This window comes from Ornithorhynchus anatinus, chromosome 16 (genome assembly GCF_004115215.2).
Source record: "Ornithorhynchus anatinus isolate Pmale09 chromosome 16, mOrnAna1.pri.v4, whole genome shotgun sequence".
In the NCBI taxonomy this organism is placed as follows: Eukaryota; Metazoa; Chordata; class Mammalia; order Monotremata; family Ornithorhynchidae; genus Ornithorhynchus; species Ornithorhynchus anatinus.
In genome coordinates this window covers 550,761-569,193 of record NC_041743.1, presented here as the reverse complement: position 1 = coordinate 569,193, position 18,433 = coordinate 550,761, and the positions used below count along the sequence as shown (strand labels likewise).

The following is an 18,433-nucleotide window of genomic DNA, read 5'->3' as shown; positions in this document are numbered from 1 at the left end:
AATAGTATTTATTGAGCGCTTACTATGTGCAGAGCACTGTACTAAGCGCTTGGGATGAACAAGTCGGCAACAGATAGAGACAGTCCCTGCCGTTTGACGGGCTTACAGTCTAATTTATTGAGTGCTTACTGTGTGCAAATCACTGTAGTAAAGTCTTGGGAAGTACAATTCCACCACAAATACACTTCCTGCCCACAACGGGCTCACAGTCTAGAAAGGGGGAGACAGACTTCAAAACAAGTGACTCGCCCGAAGTCACAAGTCGGGGACGAGAATCTACGACCTCTGACTCCCAAGCCCATGCTCTTTCCATGTCTTGGGAGGTATCTTGGCGTGGGTTGGCGGGGGCAGAGCGGAGGGTCTGGAGGGGGCGACAAGAGAGCAGACTGTGGAGGGGGGTGGGCTAGAGTCATCAGACTGGAAGGGTTCAGTTCTGCCCCTCCGGGCACCTGGAGATCTCTCTGGGGGGAACCAGCCTCCCCCGGGGGCCACTGGCGTGACCTTCCTCCTCTGGCCAGGAACGGGTCCCGTGCCCCCCTTTCCCTTCCCCTCCTGTGCCAGGAGTCGTTCCCGTGACTCCCCTCCTCCCCCCACACACCCCGTCCTTCCCTCCCTGCTAGGAACCATCCCATGACCCTCCCCCGAAACCGTTCCCATGACCCCCGCCCCCTCCGGCCAGAAGCCGTTCCCATGACCCCCGCCCCTCCCGCAGGAATGTGTCCTCTCCTCCGGCCTTAATCCCTCCTGCTGCAGTTTGAGTCCTTTAGTCTGAGCGCCGCCGGGGCGATGGAGTCTGGAGGGAGCCCACCCCCGCCCCCTCGCCTTGCTCCCGTTCTCCTGCCCTTTGGGCCACCGAGGTGTCTATCGCCCCCTTCCCGGGCAGGGGACGGGGTTCGCGGGCCTGCCCGGGGGAGAGGCCCGGGGGAGAGGCCCGGGGGGCTCCGCGGGGTCCGCAGGGTCGGTAGGTTCAGGGGCTCGGGTCGTTGGGGCCGTGCACCTCCCGGTCACATCACGGACGGAGCGAGGCGAACCGTCCCGGCTCGTTGGGGGCCCCTCCCCCAGCCGGCGGGGGCGGGGGCGGGGCCGGGGCCGGGACCGGGGGAAGGAGCAGCGGCGGCGGCGGCGGCTAACGGACTTTCCCCAGCTCCCCTGGGCGGCCGAGCTGGGCCCGGGCCGACCGAGCCCCCGGCCCTGGGGGTCTAAGGAGGCGCCGCAGTTGGGCCTCGCCCGGGCCGGGCCCGAGGTCGCTGTCCAGCTCGCCGCAACGTGTCCGAGAGGGGGGCAGCCGGCACCAACGGCCCCCGGTCCCCACCGCGACAGCCTCTCTCCGGGGCCATGGCAGGAAAGGGGCTCGGAAGTGGGCTTTCGCCCCTCCGGCGGGGAGGGGGCCGGCTGTCGTCGGCGCCCACCCCCTCCAGCACACCCATCCAGGGAAGGTGTGGAAGGAACAGATCCTTCTGCGTGGGGAAGGGAAACTGAGTCACAATAGTGCGGGGGGGAGGGGGGGGAGATCCCGCAGGGGGCCGCTGCCCTGCACGGTTTCCAGAAAAAAACTGCGAGGTAAAAGGCAGATGGCGGCGGGAGGTAGGGCCGGGGGGGCGGGCAGGGGCCTGGGATCCTCGGATACACCGGGTGGAGGGCGGCTGTCGGGGGGATCCCCCGGGGGTCGGCACCCCCAGCCCCCGGGAGGTGGGGGAGGGGAGGGGGGCGTCTTTGGCTCGGTCCGGGGGGCGGGGGCGGGGCGGGAGCCCAGGTCGAGGCATGCCGGGAGCAGTGCATTCCCCGCTCCTCCCAGGAAATAGGCTTTGTCCACCCTGGCAGGAAGCCGCGGCGGCGGCGGCGGCCCCCAGCCCCCAGCCCCCAGCCCCACCCGGCTCCCACCCAGCCCCCGCAGCCAGCAGCGGCAGGAGCGGCGGCCACGGCCTCCCTAGAGCAAAGAGAAGGGGCAGCTGAGACCCCCCCGCCCCGCCCCCGCAGGTAGGAGCGAGCCCCAGCCGCCCCCTCCCCATTCCTTCCCCGAGCCCTGCTCCCCGCCTCGTGTGGCCCCCTCCCCTCCCTTTGCGGCCGAGCCCGTCTGGGCGGGGGTCGCAGCAGGGGAGCCGGGGAGGGGGGCTTTGGGAGCAGCCCGCGGTGCGGGGAGGGGAGGGGCGCTGCCTACGGAAAGGGGGAGAGGGGAGCAGCGGAACCAGAGTCATCCCCCCCCCCTCCCCAAACGGCCCCGAGACCCCCGCAGGGCGTGGCGGGGGGGGGGGGGGAAGGGCTTTGTGTGTGTCGGGGGTCGGCACCCGGGGCCTCCCTGCTGCGGGACCCCTTCCCACCCTCCCACCTTACCACCGAAGCGGAGCGGGGGGCGGGCGGCATGGCTAGGGGGTGTATCTGTCGCTTCCTGGCCTTCCCGGGGGTGAGGGGTGCGGGAGAGCCAGCCAGCTGAGCCGTTGGGACCCTCTCCTATCCTCTCCTCCTTAAATATTTCCCCCCTTCCTCCTCCTCAAATATCCTCTTCCCCTCCCTCCGAATATTAGGCCCCTATGGGGGAGGGGGCGCCGGCTCCCAGCCAGGTCTACTATGTCGACTTCCCTCTCCCCTCATCTGTCCCCCCCCCATCTCTTCCCTTCCCCCCCACCTCCATATCAGAGTTTGGGGCTGATCTGAAAGAGGAAGACAGACAGAGAGGCTGACAGCATCGAGGCTGCCTCCTGGGCCGGTGGTGGGGTGGGGAAGGGCAGGGAATAGACTGGACCCGGATGCAGGTTTTTCAGGGATTTACAACCCGCCAACCTCCCCACTCTCATTCACTGCACCGTCCCCACTCCCAACCCCAGGAGAGCTGCTACCCAGGTAGCAAATGGGGTTCCCAGGCAGGGGGGACCGAGGGTCTCCACCCAAATTGACCGTCTGCCCCCTAAAGTGAGGGTCCTTGGGCTCCTGCAGGACCCCAGAAGAGAGTCCCAAGAGGAGATGCTCCCCTCCTACCTGGCCAGGGTGGTGATCCCATTCGTGGTAAGGTGGGGAAATAGGATACAGGCCCCATCCTCCACAAAGGGGGAAGGGACTCCATTTGGACTCTTTCTTTTTCCTTCCCACTTTGCTAACATGAGGGTTGGGATGAGCAAGAGCTAGAGAGACTCCCTGGGTGCAGAGGCCACAGAGCTTAAGACACCCTAAGCTGTACTGGGCAGAACATTGCAGTGGGTACCTTCTGGGGGAAGAGTGCTGTAATGGGCACTTACCAAGTAACTCTGGGGCAGAACTCTGGTGCTGGGTGCCTTCCGAGTTTGGAATGCTGTACTGGGAGCCTGCCACATGTGGAGCGCTGTGCTGGATGGCTGCTATTAGCTGAGGGTCCCATTAGACGCCCAAGAGTTTACATAAATAGGAGCAGATGCCATCTCTACCCTTGAGGAGTTTCCAGTCTATAGTGGAGACTGGCAGGCCCAGAGGCAAACACCCAGCAGGTAAAGGAGTAAGAGAGTAGAGTCCAAGGATGCCCACAAAAGAAGGGCATTACCTAGGTGATCCAGCAGGTGAGCTGGAGTGCTAGAGACCGGGGCAAGGGGTGGCGGGGGGACGGGAGGGGTCACAAGATCCCTCTCTGCTCCCTATGATCTGCCGCAGCTTCCCCACCCTCACTTGGGCGGGCACGGTTGGGGGCTGAGCCGTCGGATGCAGCATGCAGCGTTCCTGTTTTTGTGCTTTCGAGTTCCAGCTCTGTCCGCTGTGCAAGTGACTGAACTTCTCTGGGCCTCAGTTTCCCCATTTATAAAATGGGCCTAAGAGCCCTGCTCTCCCCACCTCTGAGACAGTGAGGCAAGGATTGGGTCTGAGCTGATTGTCTTGTGTTTACCCCTGTGCTTGGCACACCTTTTCCTCTCCTCCTCCTCTCTCTCCCTCCAGTCTGCCCAGTCTCCACCCAGTCTCCTAGGTAAATCTCAGCTAGGAGGGGCCTAGCACCCAGTGAAAATACAACGGAAGTGGCCTGGACCAGAGTTAATGGCGAGGTTCGGTGTGGTCGCTCGAGGCGGACACAGTGCTGCATCCTGTGGGTGGGGTGGGGGGCCAGGGGTCAGTGGCACACAGAGCCAAAGACTGAGGAGGCCTCAGTGTCAGTTGCCCCAGGAGATGTGCCTTTCATTCATACCTGGTGTCCATCCACTGGTGCCCAGACTGAACTAGCTGCTTGGGGTTAGCAGGTGAGCTTTTTTCTTTGGTGGGCACCGATCCTGCTTGGGCACAGGCAGAAACTGCGTTAATAACTGTGGTAGTTTCTTAAGTGCTTACTATTTGCCAAATACTGTTCTAAGTACTAGAGGTATAAGATAATCAGGTTGGACACAGTCTCTGTCCCACATGGGGCTCACATTCTAAGGGTGAGGGAGAACAGGTATTGAATCCCCATTTTACAAATGAGAAAACTGAGGCCCAGAGAAGGGAAGTGACTTGCCCAAGGTCATACAGTAGGGAAATGGTAGAACCAGGGTCAGAAGCCAGGTCCTCTAACTCCCAAGCCTGTGCGCTTTCTACTGGGCTACACTGCTTCTCCTCCTCCTCCTCCCTGCAAATCCCAAACCGCTGGATGAGGAAGCACAGAGAAGCCACGTGGCCTGTTGGAAGGAGTGCGGGCTTGGGGTGATGAGCCAGGGGAACGGCTCGATTCCCGGTCTGCTTTGCAACCTTGGACAAATCCGTTACCCTCTGGATCTCTGTTTCCTCATTGGTGAAATGAAAATAAGATTTCTATTCTCATTCCCTCTTCAGCTGTGAGCCCTAAGATAGAGCATTGCCCACAGTGAGTGCTCAATAAATAGCTTTACTACTATTACTACTACTAACAATAATAATAATCATAGTATTTATTAAGCACTTACTATGTACCGAGCACTGTACTAAGCGCTGTAGTCATTGTAAGATCATCAGGTAAACAGATCATCGTTTAGACTAAGCCCGTCATTGGCAGGGATTGTCTCTATCTGTTGCCGAATTGTACATTCCAAGTGCTTAGTATAGGGCTCTGCACATAGTAAGCGCTCAATAAATACAATTGAATGAATCAGGTAGCACATGGGGCTTCTAGTCTAAGTAGGAGGGGACGAACTGTATCAGATCAGATTATCTTGTATCTATAAAATGTACAGTGCTTATCACACAGTAAGTACCTAATCACCACCATCACTGGTCAACAGGGGAGGGGCAGAAGAGGGGGGTGAAAGATTCAGAGATGAGTCTGGAAGCGAGGCGAGGCAGTAGGGTCGAACCACCCCCACCCTCAGACCCAGCAGGTCTGTGTCCCCTTCCCAACCCCCAACTCAAGTGGGGCCTGGATTTTTGCACTTCAAGTTCCAGTTCCTGTTTCACTCAACTCCAGATGACATTTTCCAACCCCTCCACTCCCCCCACCCCCGCCACGGCCCCCTTGGGCTCCCACAGTGCCGACTAGCCCCAGGAGCCAGCGAGGTCGAGGTCGGCTGCATGGCCTGCTGGGAGGATTCGCAGCAGGCTCCACCCCCCAGGGGAGGGTGGCTTTCTCCCCCAGGGCAGTGCCGGTGAGTTTGAATTTGTGCCGGGTGGACAAAAGTGCTGAGTGTTCTGTGCCCCCGCCCCCCCGGGTCAGCTGGTGGGCCCCGGAGTCAGCCCGTGGCCGAGGTCCAGCTCACCCAGCGCTGCCACCGGGACCCTCTGGGCACTGTTGCCGGGGAGAAACCGCTTACCCACTGCGGCCGTCGCCACCCAGGCCCGCAGCTGGAACATTGCAGCCATTCCTCGCCGGCCGTCGTGCGGTTATTTTCGGCCGGGAGGCGGGCGAGTAAGAGAACGATTTCTCCAGTTCAAAGGGCAGTGGGCAGCCAGGTCAGCTGAGCACATACCCTCCTTGACATACCCTCCTTGTCCCCCTCCCACAGGCGCCCCCAGGGCCCTGAGGAATCAGATCACCAGGGAGGCACCCCGAGATCGTACATCTCGGAGTTGAGCAGCCAGTCGGGTGTGACAGGGGGCCACCAGGCCCTTCCCAGGGTCTCAGTGCAAACAGGGATTCCATCACCATCCTTGGTAATCTCAGCTGTGGCGAGCTGCCCTACTGCCCAGGGGGCCTAGCGCACGGCTGGCCACCTTGACTGGTCATCCCGGCCCATCCCTCAGGGTGACGCCATACTCCCTGACCCCTTTGCCCTTCCTTCCTTCCTTCCTCACCTGCTCCTTTCCTTTTCCTCCCCTTCCTCCCTTCCTTTCCCCTTCTGTCTTCCCCTTCCTTCCTCCTCTCTTTCCCAACACCTCTCTCCTCCCTGTTTCTCAACTTTCTCTTCTCCGGGATAAGTAATCCCAAGGCCTCAGAACTTTATCTACTGCATGGTGATCTGCCCCCCAACCCCTAAAGCTGGCTGGAGGCATGGAGGAGGGTGGGGAGTGAGAATGGGGTAGCATTGGAGGAGAAATTTTTATTAATGTCTGTCTCCCCTTTTACACTGTAAACTCATGGGCAGGGATTGTGTCTGTTTCTTCTTATATTGTACTCTCCCAAGCGTTTAGTACAGTGCTCTGCACTCAGTAAGTACTTAATACATACGATTGAATAAACAAATGAGAGATTGTGGAGGGAATGAGGAAAGGCGGCATTGGGAGGTAAATCGGACGGTGGGAGGCTCAAGGGGTGGCACTATAGGGGTGACTGCAGTGAAGCAGGGCAGGTTGTAGCTGAGGGGGTTTGTCTTTGGGCCGGGAGACCCCAGGGAGTTGGATGGAGGTCAGTTTGCAGCTGCCCAGCCTGTGGATAAAGCAGGCCCTCCCCCAGCCCATATGACCAGATGGGGTTGGTCCCTGGGCCCTGATAGTCTTCTTAGGCCCAAAGAGGCAGGCTGAGGAGCTGGGATCCCATGATGAAAGCACCAAAAAATAGAGCAGAACTCCCTGCTGGCAAGTGCTGGGTGCTCTCACTAGCTCTGAGTCTTCCATGGGGATAGAGAAGCAGCATGGCATAGTGAAAAACAATGTGGCATAGTGGAAAAGAGCACAGGCCTGGGAGGTAGAAAAAGCGTGGACTCTAATCCCACCTCCGCCACTTGTCTGCTGTATGACCTTGGGCAAGTCACTTCACTTCTCTATGCCACAGTTACCTCATCTGCAAAATGGGGATTGAGACTGTGAGCTCCACATGGGACAGGGACTATGTCCAACTTGATTCAGTGCTTAGAACAGTGTTTGGCACATAGTTAAGTGCTTAACAAATACAGTCATCATCATTATTATTATTTGCTTGTATCCACCCCAGGGCTTAGTACAGTGCCTGCCACATAATAAGTGCTTAACAAATACCACAATTATTATTATTATACAGTGAGGCTTCATGGAGTCAAAACTTGGTTCTAGTCCCAGCTCTGCCACTGGCCTGCTGGGTGACCTTGGACTGGTTTCTAAACATCTCTGGGCCTGTTTCTTCCATGGTGTGATGGGGAGAATGATTCCAGCCTTTCAGGAATGGGAAGGGATCATCAGGCAAGAGCTGTGAACCTAGAACGGAGAGGCCAGTCCTTCCTGGGCTTTCTGTGGGAGGCAAAGATGGGGCAGTGTTGAGGGGAATCCTGGGCGCTTGGCACACGACCAAGGTTCTCTGTGGTCCTGCTCCACAACTGCCAGGGGCTTTTGGGAGCCCAGGCACGCCCATGGAGATTTATCTGCCACTGCCAGGGCACAGTGGAACTTGTGCCCCCCTTTACAAAAAAAAAAAGATATTTGTTAAGCATTTACTATGTGCCGAGCACTGTACTAAGCCCTGGGGCAGATACAAGATAATCAAGTTGGACACAGTCCCGGTCCCACATGGGGCTCATAGTCTTAATCCCCATTTTATTGATGAGGGAAATGAGCCACAGAGAAATTAAGTGACTTGCCCAAAGTCACTGAGATTAGAACCTGGTTCCTCTGGCTCTTTCCACTAGGCTACGCTGCTTTAGCAGTGGGAACTTGTGATGGACATGTTGATGCTGCTGGCAGCAGTAGTCGGCCCAGCGTGCTGCCAGTGTGGTTGGCTGGGGAAGCGGTGAGCTCAGGGTACAGGAGTTGCCTTTGTGTCTGCCAGGGTGCAACACGGTGCCATGTCCTGAGCAGGTGCCCAGCATGAAGCTCCGCACCCAGCACGCTCAGCCAGAATGGTCACGGGGCCACCTTGCAGAGCTCCTTCCTGCATGGTGGGTTCTATGGGTCCACTGAGGGGAACATTGACCCTCTCCATCCTGAGTAACCATCAGTCCCCAGGCATTTTCAGGGCCACCTTGGGCACCCCTGGGGCTGTCGGGGTAGGGGTTGTGGGAGCGAATTAAGTTTGTCCTCTAGGCAGCAAGCTCATTGTGGGCAACCAACTCTGTTGTATTATACTCTCCCACGCACTTAGTACAGTGTTAAGCGCACTGTAAGCACTCATTAAATGCAATGAAGCTTTAAATTCAGCTGCCTTCCTGGAGCCAGGGAGATGGGGAAAGCTAGGTGTCCAGGAGGAATAATAAAATAATAATAATGATGGTATTTGTTAAGTGCTTACTATGTGCCAATCACTGTTCTCAACTCTGGAGTAGATATAGGGTAATCAGGTTGAACACAGTCCCTGTCCCACATGAGGCTCACACTCTTAATCCCCATTTTACAGATGAGGTAACTGAGGTACAGAGAAGTCAAGTGACTTGCTCAAGGTCACACAGCAGAGAAGTGGTGGAGCCTGGATTAGAACCCATGACCTTCCAGGTCACACAGCAGACAAGTGATGGAGCAGGGATTAGAACCCCTGATCTCTGACTCCCAAGCTCGTGCTCTTGCCACTAGACCTTGCTGCTTCCCACGGGAAATCAATCATTCAATCAATAGTATTTGTTGAGTGCTTACTATGTGCAAAGCACTGCTCTATGCGCTTGGGAGAGTACAGTACAAGAGAAATGAGCCGACACCTTTCCTGCCCATAACGAGCTTAAACTCTTCCCCTGTTCCAGCGTGGCCGTCCGCACAATCCCGGCCTGGGAGAAGGGGACAGGGTGGCGAGGAGAGGCCGGGGCAGGAGGTGAGGAGTGGCCGGAGCAGGCCGGGCGGCCTGGGAGGGAAGGGGAGACAGGAAGGATCTGGAGTCGAGGGGGAGGCGGAGGGGGAGCCGTTTCTGGCCCACTGCCTGAAGCAGCTTCCTTCCCCGGACAGCCTGGCCCTGCTGGAGCCAGGCCACAACCCGGGGGCCGGGGACCGTCCCTTCTCCCCCAGCTCAGGCCGGGCCGGACCGGGAACCGCGCAGGGGGGTTGGGGAGGAGGGGAAAGGGGACCCCCCCCCGCCCCCTGCAGCCAGTTGACCTCTGCCCTCTCCTCTCCGCCCCCCCCAGGTGTGGCCGAGGGGCTCCCGGCCGGCCGTCGGATGGCGCCCCCAGGTGGCCGGCCCGCGCCTCAACGTCCCAACGCAGCCACTGAGAGGTCCTAGCGGCCGCCCCGCCCCCTGGCGGCCGGTCCGGGCAGCCGCCGCCCCCGCCCCCGCCCCCGGCCGGAGTCGGGCCCGCCCCGCGGCCTCCGGGCCCGGCGAAGACCGGAGCAAGGGGGGCGTGCGCGGGATGAGCGGCGCGGCCCGTCTCATCTGGTGAGTCGAAGGCCTCGGTCCTCGGCCGCCCCCTCCCCTTTGCGCCAGCCACTCGGCGACCTCCGACCCCGGGCGTTGGGTCAGCCGTTGTGGCTCTTTCCCGACAGGACCGGACCGGCGCGGGATGGGCCGGCGAAGACCCCGGCGAACTGGGCGCCGTGAGAGCCCCGGGCCCGTTTCTGCAGTCGCCGCCCCCGGCCTGCCCGAGTAGTCGGAGGTGAGTCTGGCCAGGGCAGCCCTTCCGGCCCTGCACGCCGGGACAAAGTGAGGGAGGGAACCGCCCGGCAAGCCGTGGGCCCGGAGGTTCATTGTCCACGGTGGGCAGGGCCAGCAGGCGCAACCTGCCGGGGAGAGAGGTGCCCCGCCGTTCCCAGACGTCGTTACAAAGGAGTAATAATAATAATAATATTGGTATTTGTTAAGCGCTAACTATGTGCCGAGCACTGTTCTAAGCGCTGGATAGATACAAGGTAAACAGGTTGTCCCACATTTTCCAGATGAGGCAACTGAGGCACAGAGAAGTGAAGTGACTTGCCCAAAGTCACCCAGCTGATAAGTGGCGGAGCAGGGATTAGAACCCATGACCTCCGACTCCCAAGCCCGTGCTCTTTCCCCTGAGCCTCGCTACTCCTCCAAACCGCTCTGCTCACGAATCGGCCCCTGGGCTGTTCGGGGTTGTTAACCTCCTCGCTCAGGGCAGCCGAGCCCGCAGACGTTAATCGACTCGCCTGCGGCGATGGCATCGGGGCCTCGGCCCGGCCAATTCCCACGCAGCTCTTAACATGCCTCCCCACGACGTCCCCGTCCCCTTCGCCCCACCCCATCACACCTTCCACCCCATCACTCACTCATTTCGCCCCGCCTTCCGTCACCCTTTTCCCCGCCCAGTCACACTAATCTTGGCTCCGCCCCGTGTCACTCTCCTCCCGATCCTCTTCGCCTCGATCCCGGGCTGTATCTAGTCCCGCCCCGCGGCTCCGGGCCTCCTTCTCCGCTTCCGGGCTCCGGGGCAGCGGCCCGCACGCGGGGCTGTTGGAGAGAAGAGAAAGAGAGTCCGGAAGCGGTGTGGACTGGCTCTTCCCCGTCAGTCGGGCTGCGGGGGCTTGGGGGGCCGTTGGAGCTGACAGCGGCCGGCCGGAGTGGACAGTGTGGTGGGGCTGGAGGAAGGTGGTTTGGTCTGAGACCCCAGCAGGGGCTGGCAGCAGGAGAGAGGGCGGCGGCTTGCATAAACCGGGGGTTCACAAGTAGCCGCCGTTTTCCCCCATTTACCAGACTTTTCTCACCCGATGAAATGGGTCCTTGATGGATAGATTGATGGTAGTGTGGGGGAGGGGTGCTAGACGCAGCCTGCGGCCCAATCCTGCGTGAAGCCCCGGGAGATGGGCAGGGCCAGAGCAGGGCAGCTTTTGAGGCTGCAAATGGGAATCTGGTAGAGACGCCTCCCGGCTTCCCTGCAGCCTCTTTCCCCACTGCTTGGTGGACCCAAAGTCTGCCTATCCCCTCCTGCTTGTGGCCTGGGATAGGAGCACAGGGAATGAATGATGTGCCTATTTTCAGTCTTGACCAAGCTGGGCCCTGGGTTCCTGCCCCTGCCCTTTGTCCTATGTCCAAGGGGTTTATCCGTTTGGGGGAAGGGCTTTCCCCAAGGGGGTGGGGAGCAAGGGATCTCTGACTTACGATTAGCTGGGTACCCCGAGGGTCAGAGAGGTTGTTGCCAGCATGTGGTGTCACAGGCATCCCGGATTGGGAGTGATCACTTCCCTTTTCTTTCCCCGAACAGGGTCCCTGGCCACGACTGCCAGCTGGCCTTCAAGATGGAGCGAGACAGTGAGGAGAGGGAGGAGGAGGAGGAAGAGGAGGAGGAGGAGAACGAGGAGCAAAGGGAGATGGGCTCAGAGGCCCAGGACTTGGAGGAGAGGGAGCTGGTGGCAGGTGCCTGCACAGGTGAGGAGTGGGTCCTATGGGCGTGGAGAGATGGCAGGGAGCGGGCTGGAAGACCCAGGCGGCATCTCCCTCTGTGGGCTTGGGACCCAGCCATGACAGTGTCCTGCCAGGGTTAACCCGAGAGATGCCCTTGGCCTTGCCCAGCCGAGATCTGCTACAGGGAGGCTGGAGCTTCCAGGGTGCCTTAGCTGGCACTCTCCCGACCCACTGCTCACGGTGGGGTGGACCACTTGCGAAGCTGCACCCAGCTGAGGCCTTAGCGCCGAGTCTTTTGCTTCTCCCCATCCCAAACAGCTTTGCCATCGTGCCTTCCATCCGGATGTACCCAGCCAGACGTGCCCTCTGGCAGCCTGGACTGGCATGCCCAGACCTGTGCCTACCCCGTGCCTCAGTCTGCCTTACCCTCACCAGCTCGCGTGCCTTCCCTCCTTTGGCTTGTGCCCCCTGCATGGGCAAGGAACCATCGTTGGGCTCAGGGCTTGGCCATCTGGTCTGTTGGCTTTTAAGGCCACACCGTGGACCTGAGGGGGCTCCCTGGGGGTGTGTGGTAGGGGGTGGGTGGTCCCCTGCTGGGGTGTGAGTGGTTTGTGATGCACAGCTGGAACTATTGGCAATCAGTCAGTCCATCGTGTTTATTGAGCACTTAATGTGAGTGCAGAGCACTGTACTAAGTGCTTGAGAGAATACAGTATAACAATATAACAGACACATTCCATGCCCACAGTGAGCTTACTGACTACAACGGGAGACAGACATTAATATAAACATATTACAGTAATGTATATAATGACGATGATGATGTTGGTATTTGTTAAGCGCTTACTACGTGCAGAGCACTGTTCTAAGCGCTGGGGTAGACACAGGGGAATCAGGTTGTCCCACGCGGGGCTCACAGTCTTCATCCCCATTTTACAGATGAGGGAACTGAGGCACAGAAAAGTTAAGTGACTCGCCCACAGTCACACAGCTGACAAGTGGCAGAGCTGGGATTCGAACTCGTGAGCCCTGACTCCAAAGCCCGTGCTCTTTCCTCTGAGCCACGCTGCTTCTCAAGTGCTGAGGGGTTGGGGGGTCGAGCTAGTCAGGGCGACGCAGAAGGGAGTTGAAGAAGAGGAAAAGAGGGCTTAGTCAGGGCAGGCTTCTTGGAGGAGATGTACCTTCAGTAAGGCTCTGAAGCAGGGAGAGTAATTATCTATCGGAGATGAAGAGGGAGGGCGTTCCAGGCCAGAGATAGGACCTGGGTGAGAGGTGGTGGCTAGATAGATCCCCTACTTTCCCATCCTTCCCTGCAGTATCCTCAGAGGAGATCTCCTCCCTCCTCGCAAGTGCCACCCCCTCCACCTGCGCCTCGGACCCCATTCCCTCTCACCTTCTTAAAACCATCGCCCCTGCCCTCCTCCCTTCCTTAACTTCTATTTTTAACCACTCGATCTCCAAGGGCTCCTTCCCCTCTGCCTTCAAACATGCCCACGTCTCCCCCATCCTAAAAAAAACCCGCTCTTGACCCCACTTCCCCCTCCAGTTATCGTCCTATCTCCCTACTACCCTTCCTTTCCAAAATCCTAGAACGAGTCGTCTACAATCGATGCCTAGAATTCCTTAACTCCCATTCTCTCCTAGACCCCCTCCAATCTGGCTTCCGTCCCCTCCACTCTACCGAGACTGCTCTCTCTAAGGTCACCCGTGACCTCCTTCTTGCCAAATCCAATGGCTCCTACTCCATTCTGATCCTCCTTGACCTCTCTGCTGCCTTTGACACTGTCGACCATCCCCTCCTCCTCCATACCTTATCTCACCTTGGCTTCACGGACTCTGTCCTCTCCTGGTTCTCCTCTTACCTCTCTGGCCGATCATTCTCGGTCTCCTACGCCGGAGCCTCCTCCCCCTCCCATCCTTTAACTGTTGGAGTTCCTCAAGGGTCACTTCTTGGCCCTCTTCTGTTCTCCATTTACACTCACTCCCTCGGTGAACTCATCCGCTCTCACGGCTTTGACTACCATCTCTACGCAGATGACACGCAGATCTACATCTCCGCCCCGTCCTCTCCCCCTCCCTTCGGGCTCACATCTCCTCCTGCCTCCGGGACGTCTCCACCTGGATGTCGGCCCGCCACCTAAAACTCAACATGAGCAAGACTGAGCTCCTCATCTTCCCTCCCAAACCCGGTCCGCTCCCAGACTTCTCTATCACCGTGGATGGCACGACCATCCTTCCCGTCCCGCAGGCCCGCAATCTCGGTGTCATCCTTGACTCGTCCTCTCGTTCACCCCACACATCCTATCCGTTACCAAGACCTGCCGGTTTCACCTCTACAATATCGCCAAGATCCGCCCTTTCCTCTCCACCCAAACGGCTACCTTACTATTACGGGCTCTCGTTATATCCCGGCTAGACTACTGTGTCAGCCTTCTCTCTGACCTCCCTTCCTCCTCTCTCGCCCCGCTCCGGTCTATTCTTCACTCTGCTTCCCGGCTCATCTTCCTGCAGAAACGATCTGGGCATGTCACTCCCCTTCTTAAACACCTCCAGTGGTTGCCTATCGACCTCTGCTTCAAACAAAAACTCCTCACTCTAGGCTTCGAGGCTCTCCATCACCTTGCCCCTTCCTACCTCTCCTCCCTTCTCTCTACCGCCCACCCCGCACGCTCCGCTCCTCCGCCGCCCACCTCCTCACCGTCCCTTGGTCTCGCCTATCCCGCCGTCGACCCCTGGGTCACGTCCTCCCGCGGTCCTGGAACGCCCTCCCTCCTCGCCTCCGCCAAACTGATTCTCTTTCCCTCTTCAAAACCTTACTTAAAAATCACCTCCTCCAAGAGGCGTTCCCAGACTGAGCTCCTCTTCCCCCTCTACTCCCTCTGCCATCCCCCCTTTACGTCTCCGCAGCTAAAGCCTCATTTTCCCCTTTTCCCTCTGCTCCTCCACCTCTCCCTTCCCATCCCCACAGCACTGTACTCGTCCGCTCAACTGTATAGATTTTCGTTACCCTATTTATTTTGTTAATGAATTGTACATCGCCTTGATTCTATTTAGTTGCCATTGTTTTTACGAGATGTTCTTCCCCTTGACGCTGTTTAGTGCCATTGTTCTTGTTTGTCCGTCTCCCCCGATTAGACTGTAAGCCCGTCAAACGGCAGGGACTGTCTCTATCTGTTCCCGACTTGTTCATCCCAAGCGCTTAGTACAGTGCTCTGCACATAGTAAGCGCTCAATAAATACTATTGAATTAATGAATGAATAGATGAGATCGAAGTTTGGTGAGAAGGCTAACAATAGAGGAGCGAACTGTTGGAGTTGAGGGAACCCTAGGGGAGGAGAGGAAGCACTGTACCCCCCCAGGAGGCCCAGTGCCCAGGCCCAATCTCTTTAGCACCGCTGCAGGCCTCGGCCAAGTAGGGGAGAAGGGCATCCGTGCCCACATGGAGTCCATTCCCCCTGGAGGATGGAGGGACACGCGTTCTGCCCGCCCCGACACCGCACCTTATTCCCCAGGTTTCACAGTTATCATAATTATTATTGCTCCCTGCAACAGTCTTTCCCCAGAACTGCTAGGAGTCCCAGGGAAGAAGTCCAGGCAGGGCGTGGGGGTGGGGGCTCTTGGTTTTGGGTGAATGCTCTCCCCAAGCCTTGGGAGGAAGCTGACTTACCTTCACAGGTGGTTTCTGTCTTCCAGGAGAGAGAGTGTCACTAAGTGACGAAGAGGAGGAGGACGGGGAGGAGGAGGAAGAAGAGCAGCAGGCAGTAATGGCAAACGGTGAGGATCCTGAGGTGATCGAGATGGGCACGTACCCAGGTCTATCCGAGTCCGAGAGTGTCTCTCACAGCCAGGGGGCAGGGGAGGAAGAAGAGGAGGAGGAAGAGGAGCCGGTCCCACCACGGGCCCTGGCCTGGAGCGCCCTCCCACTGGGAGCGCGGCGCCGGGGAGCCCCCTCCGGCCGGGCCCGTTTCCGCCGCCGTCCCGCCCCCGTGGCTGTCGACCTGGGTGAGCTCAACAGTCTCCTGGCCCGGCAGGTGGCCAGCATCATGGAGGCCCCCACCATCTGCTCCGACTGCGGCGAGAGCTTCAGCCCGGGCCCCACCTTCCTGCAGCACCAGCGCATGCACCGGTTGGCGGAGGCTGCGGCAGCCGCAGGGGTCCAGCCGTACGGCTTCGTCGCGGAGCGGGGCACGGGGACCGCTGTGGGGGGCATCGGCTTCGGTCCCGGCCCGCCCCGGCCCCGGCCCCCAGGTGAGAAGCCCTACCGCTGCGGCGAGTGCGGCAAGGGGTTCAGCCGCAACACCTACCTGACCAACCACCTGCGCCTGCACGCAGGCGAGCGCCCCAACGTCTGTGCCACCTGCGGCAAGAGCTTCAGCTGGCGGGCCGATCTGCTGAAGCACCAGCGACTGCACACGGGCGAGAAGCCATACGTGTGCATCGAGTGCGGGGAGGCCTTCAGCCTCAGCTCCCACCTGCTGAGCCACCGGCGGGCACACGCTGCGGCCGCGGCCGGGGCCGACGGGGCTGGGGCCCTGCGGCCCTTCGCCTGCGGCGAGTGCGGCAAGGGCTTTGCCCGGCGCTCCCACCTGGCCAACCACCAGCGTATCCACACGGGCGAGAAGCCGCACGGCTGCGGCGACTGCGGCAAGCGCTTCAGCTGGCGCTCGGACCTAGTGAAGCACCAGCGCGTGCACACGGGCGAGAAGCCCTACATGTGCTCCGAGTGTGGCGAAACCTTCAGCGTCAGCTCCCACCTGTTCACCCACAAGCGCACGCACTCGGGCGAGCGGCCCTACGTGTGCGGCGAGTGCGGCAAGGGCTTCGGCCGCAACTCGCACTTGGTCAACCACCTGCGCGTGCACACGGGGGAGAAGCCCTTCGGCTGTGCAGAGTGCGAGAAGCGCTTCGGCGACTTCTCCACGCTGACGCAGCACCAGCGTACGCACACGGGCGAGAAGCCGTACGTCTGCGTCGAGTGCGGCAAGAGCTTCATCCAGAGCTCCCACCTGATCCGGCATCGCCGCATCCACACGGGTGACAAGCCCTACAAGTGCCCCGCCTGCGGCAAGGGCTTCCGCTACAAGACCCACCTGACCCAGCACCAGAAGCTGCGCGTCTGCTAGGGCTCGGGCCGGGGGAAGTCGGGGCCTGAGGGGCATGCGGGGCCCGGGGCGGGGGGCGGTGGGGAGAGCACTTGGGTTGTCGGGGGGTGGTGGGGCAGGCCGGGAGGGAGGTAGGGCGGTGGTCCCCTGCCGCATTACCGGCCCAGGTCCTCACGGGGGAGGGTGGTGGGGCAAGTTGTGCTTTGGGAGGGTTTTGGGGGGGGTGGGGGGATGGGGGACCCCCGGGACCCAGTTCTGGGTCCTGTAAGGAATGTGAATTGGGGTAGGGGGGTGGGGGACCTGGGGGAGTGAACACTAATGATGAGGGGGCTGTGCTGTGTGCCCATCTCCCTTGCCAGATGCCGGCACCGGCCCCCGCCCCTCCTTGAGCCGCAGAGGGCACACCCATCCCGCTCACAGCCCCCTTGGGAGCCCGGCGACCTCTTCCCGAGTCCGAGTTTAGCTGCTAGCTCAAGGGGGCGTCTGGGCTTGAGTTTGGTACTTTAAGACTTCGCCCACCTGTTGCAATCTCCAGGCAGGTCTGCAGGACAACAGTGTCCTCTCTGCCCCCCGCCCGTTGGCTCCTCCTTCTGGCCGTGCCCTAGGGCAGGGTCTCCACCCCGAGGTCACTGGAGGCCAGCTGCCCAAAGGGGCAGCTTAGAGTCCCTCCTTTAACCTCTGGGTGGGATCGGAGATTGTTACTGCCCACTGAGCCCGGTCAGTATTATAGCCTCGCAGACAGAGACTCTCCCCCCCAACCCATAAGCCTTGCCAGCTGGGCCCAGACTCTGCTCGGGGCTCTTGAGAGTTCCGGGAGCATCTGAGGGCGCTTCGCGTGTGTAGGGGTAAGGACGAGATGGCCTCCTCACCCCCAGCCATGCAGCTGAGATTTTGAGTGGAAGCTAACCGTGGGGACGAGCCACTGCCAATAAGGCCCCAGTGAGACACACCGTGGCAATAAAAGACCTTTGCCTGCACGGGGTAGCCCTGGAAACCCGGGGCATTGTGAGAGAGGAGGGCTGGTAGGGGTGATGCAAACGGTGCCCCATGCTGGTGCCATAGAGCCGCCGCCAGCTGGCCAGCCCCGGGGGTCAGCCTCCTCCGGGCAGGGGCCATGATATGGGGCTATCTACCTCTTGGCGGCTGAATTCTCACTAGCTCGGGCCTCCGGGATCTGGGAGACAGCGCTACCTTATGACCGGCCCAGCTGGAAATGGGGCAGTGAAACGATGCCGACTTGGCAACGCTGTCTCCCTCCACCCCTGGAAGTCAAAGTGAGGCCCAGGAATGGAGGCGTCTGGGACCCCGGGAGTGTCGGTGGGAGGGGTCGGCTCGTGCGACGTGCCCGAGCCGAGAGCTCCTCCTCCACCTATTCAGGGGGAGGCCGCCCAGGGCCCTCCGCTAAGCTGTGGAGAGAAGCAAATGTGAACTCGAGATCCCAGAGCGTCCGAGCCACCGCGCTCCACGGCCCCTGCGCGCAGACTATCCGGGCCTGAGAGTCTTAGGCCCGTGCACGCTCAGCTTCACCGGGATGCCCCTGTCGTGGGCGGGCGTGCCGGCATCCGTTCGTGCGAGTAGTGAGTAATTTATCGTGAGGGTAGCTAAGGTTTATGTGTGTGCGTGTGTGTGAGCGCGTGTGGCTGGGGGAGTCCCTTCTTGTTTCAAATGTTTATTTATGGCCCTTGGGCGATCCTCGGGCACCCACACCGTGTATTTATCATTAAACCCACATCAGACTTTGCCATGCCAGGCGAGCGGCCGGTTTTGTTGACACTCACTGGGGCCCGAGGGCGCGGGCGGGAGCATGGGTGGAAGTGG

The 18,433-nt window shown here is 60.0% G+C and overlaps 1 protein-coding gene across 1 annotated transcript; it reads left to right on the top strand.

Moving 5' to 3' along the window:
- The first annotated feature begins 1,571 nt into the window (after window positions 1–1,571).
- On the top strand, window positions 1,572–16,678 carry ZNF697 (zinc finger protein 697). Its single transcript, XM_029080178.2, has 8 exons — window positions 1,572–1,584; window positions 2,909–3,005; window positions 5,898–5,977; window positions 8,069–8,177; window positions 9,475–9,592; window positions 9,700–9,809; window positions 11,373–11,536; window positions 15,207–16,678. Exons 1-8 carry the CDS (start codon window positions 1,572–1,574, stop codon window positions 16,634–16,636), a joined length of 2,121 nt encoding a protein of 706 aa, XP_028936011.2. The 3' UTR covers window positions 16,637–16,678.
- Window positions 16,679–18,433: the final 1,755 nt, after the last annotated feature.

Excerpts from the sequence above, each read along its gene's own strand:
- ZNF697 (XM_029080178.2), top strand. Across the intron at positions 5,978-8,068 it reads GGAGTTGAGCAGCCAGTCGG|GGTGCAACACGGTGCCATGT; the intron begins GTGTGACAGGGG and ends TGTGTCTGCCAG. Across the intron at positions 8,178-9,474 it reads GCAGAGCTCCTTCCTGCATG|CCGCCGCCCCCGCCCCCGCC; the intron begins GTGGGTTCTATG and ends CGGTCCGGGCAG.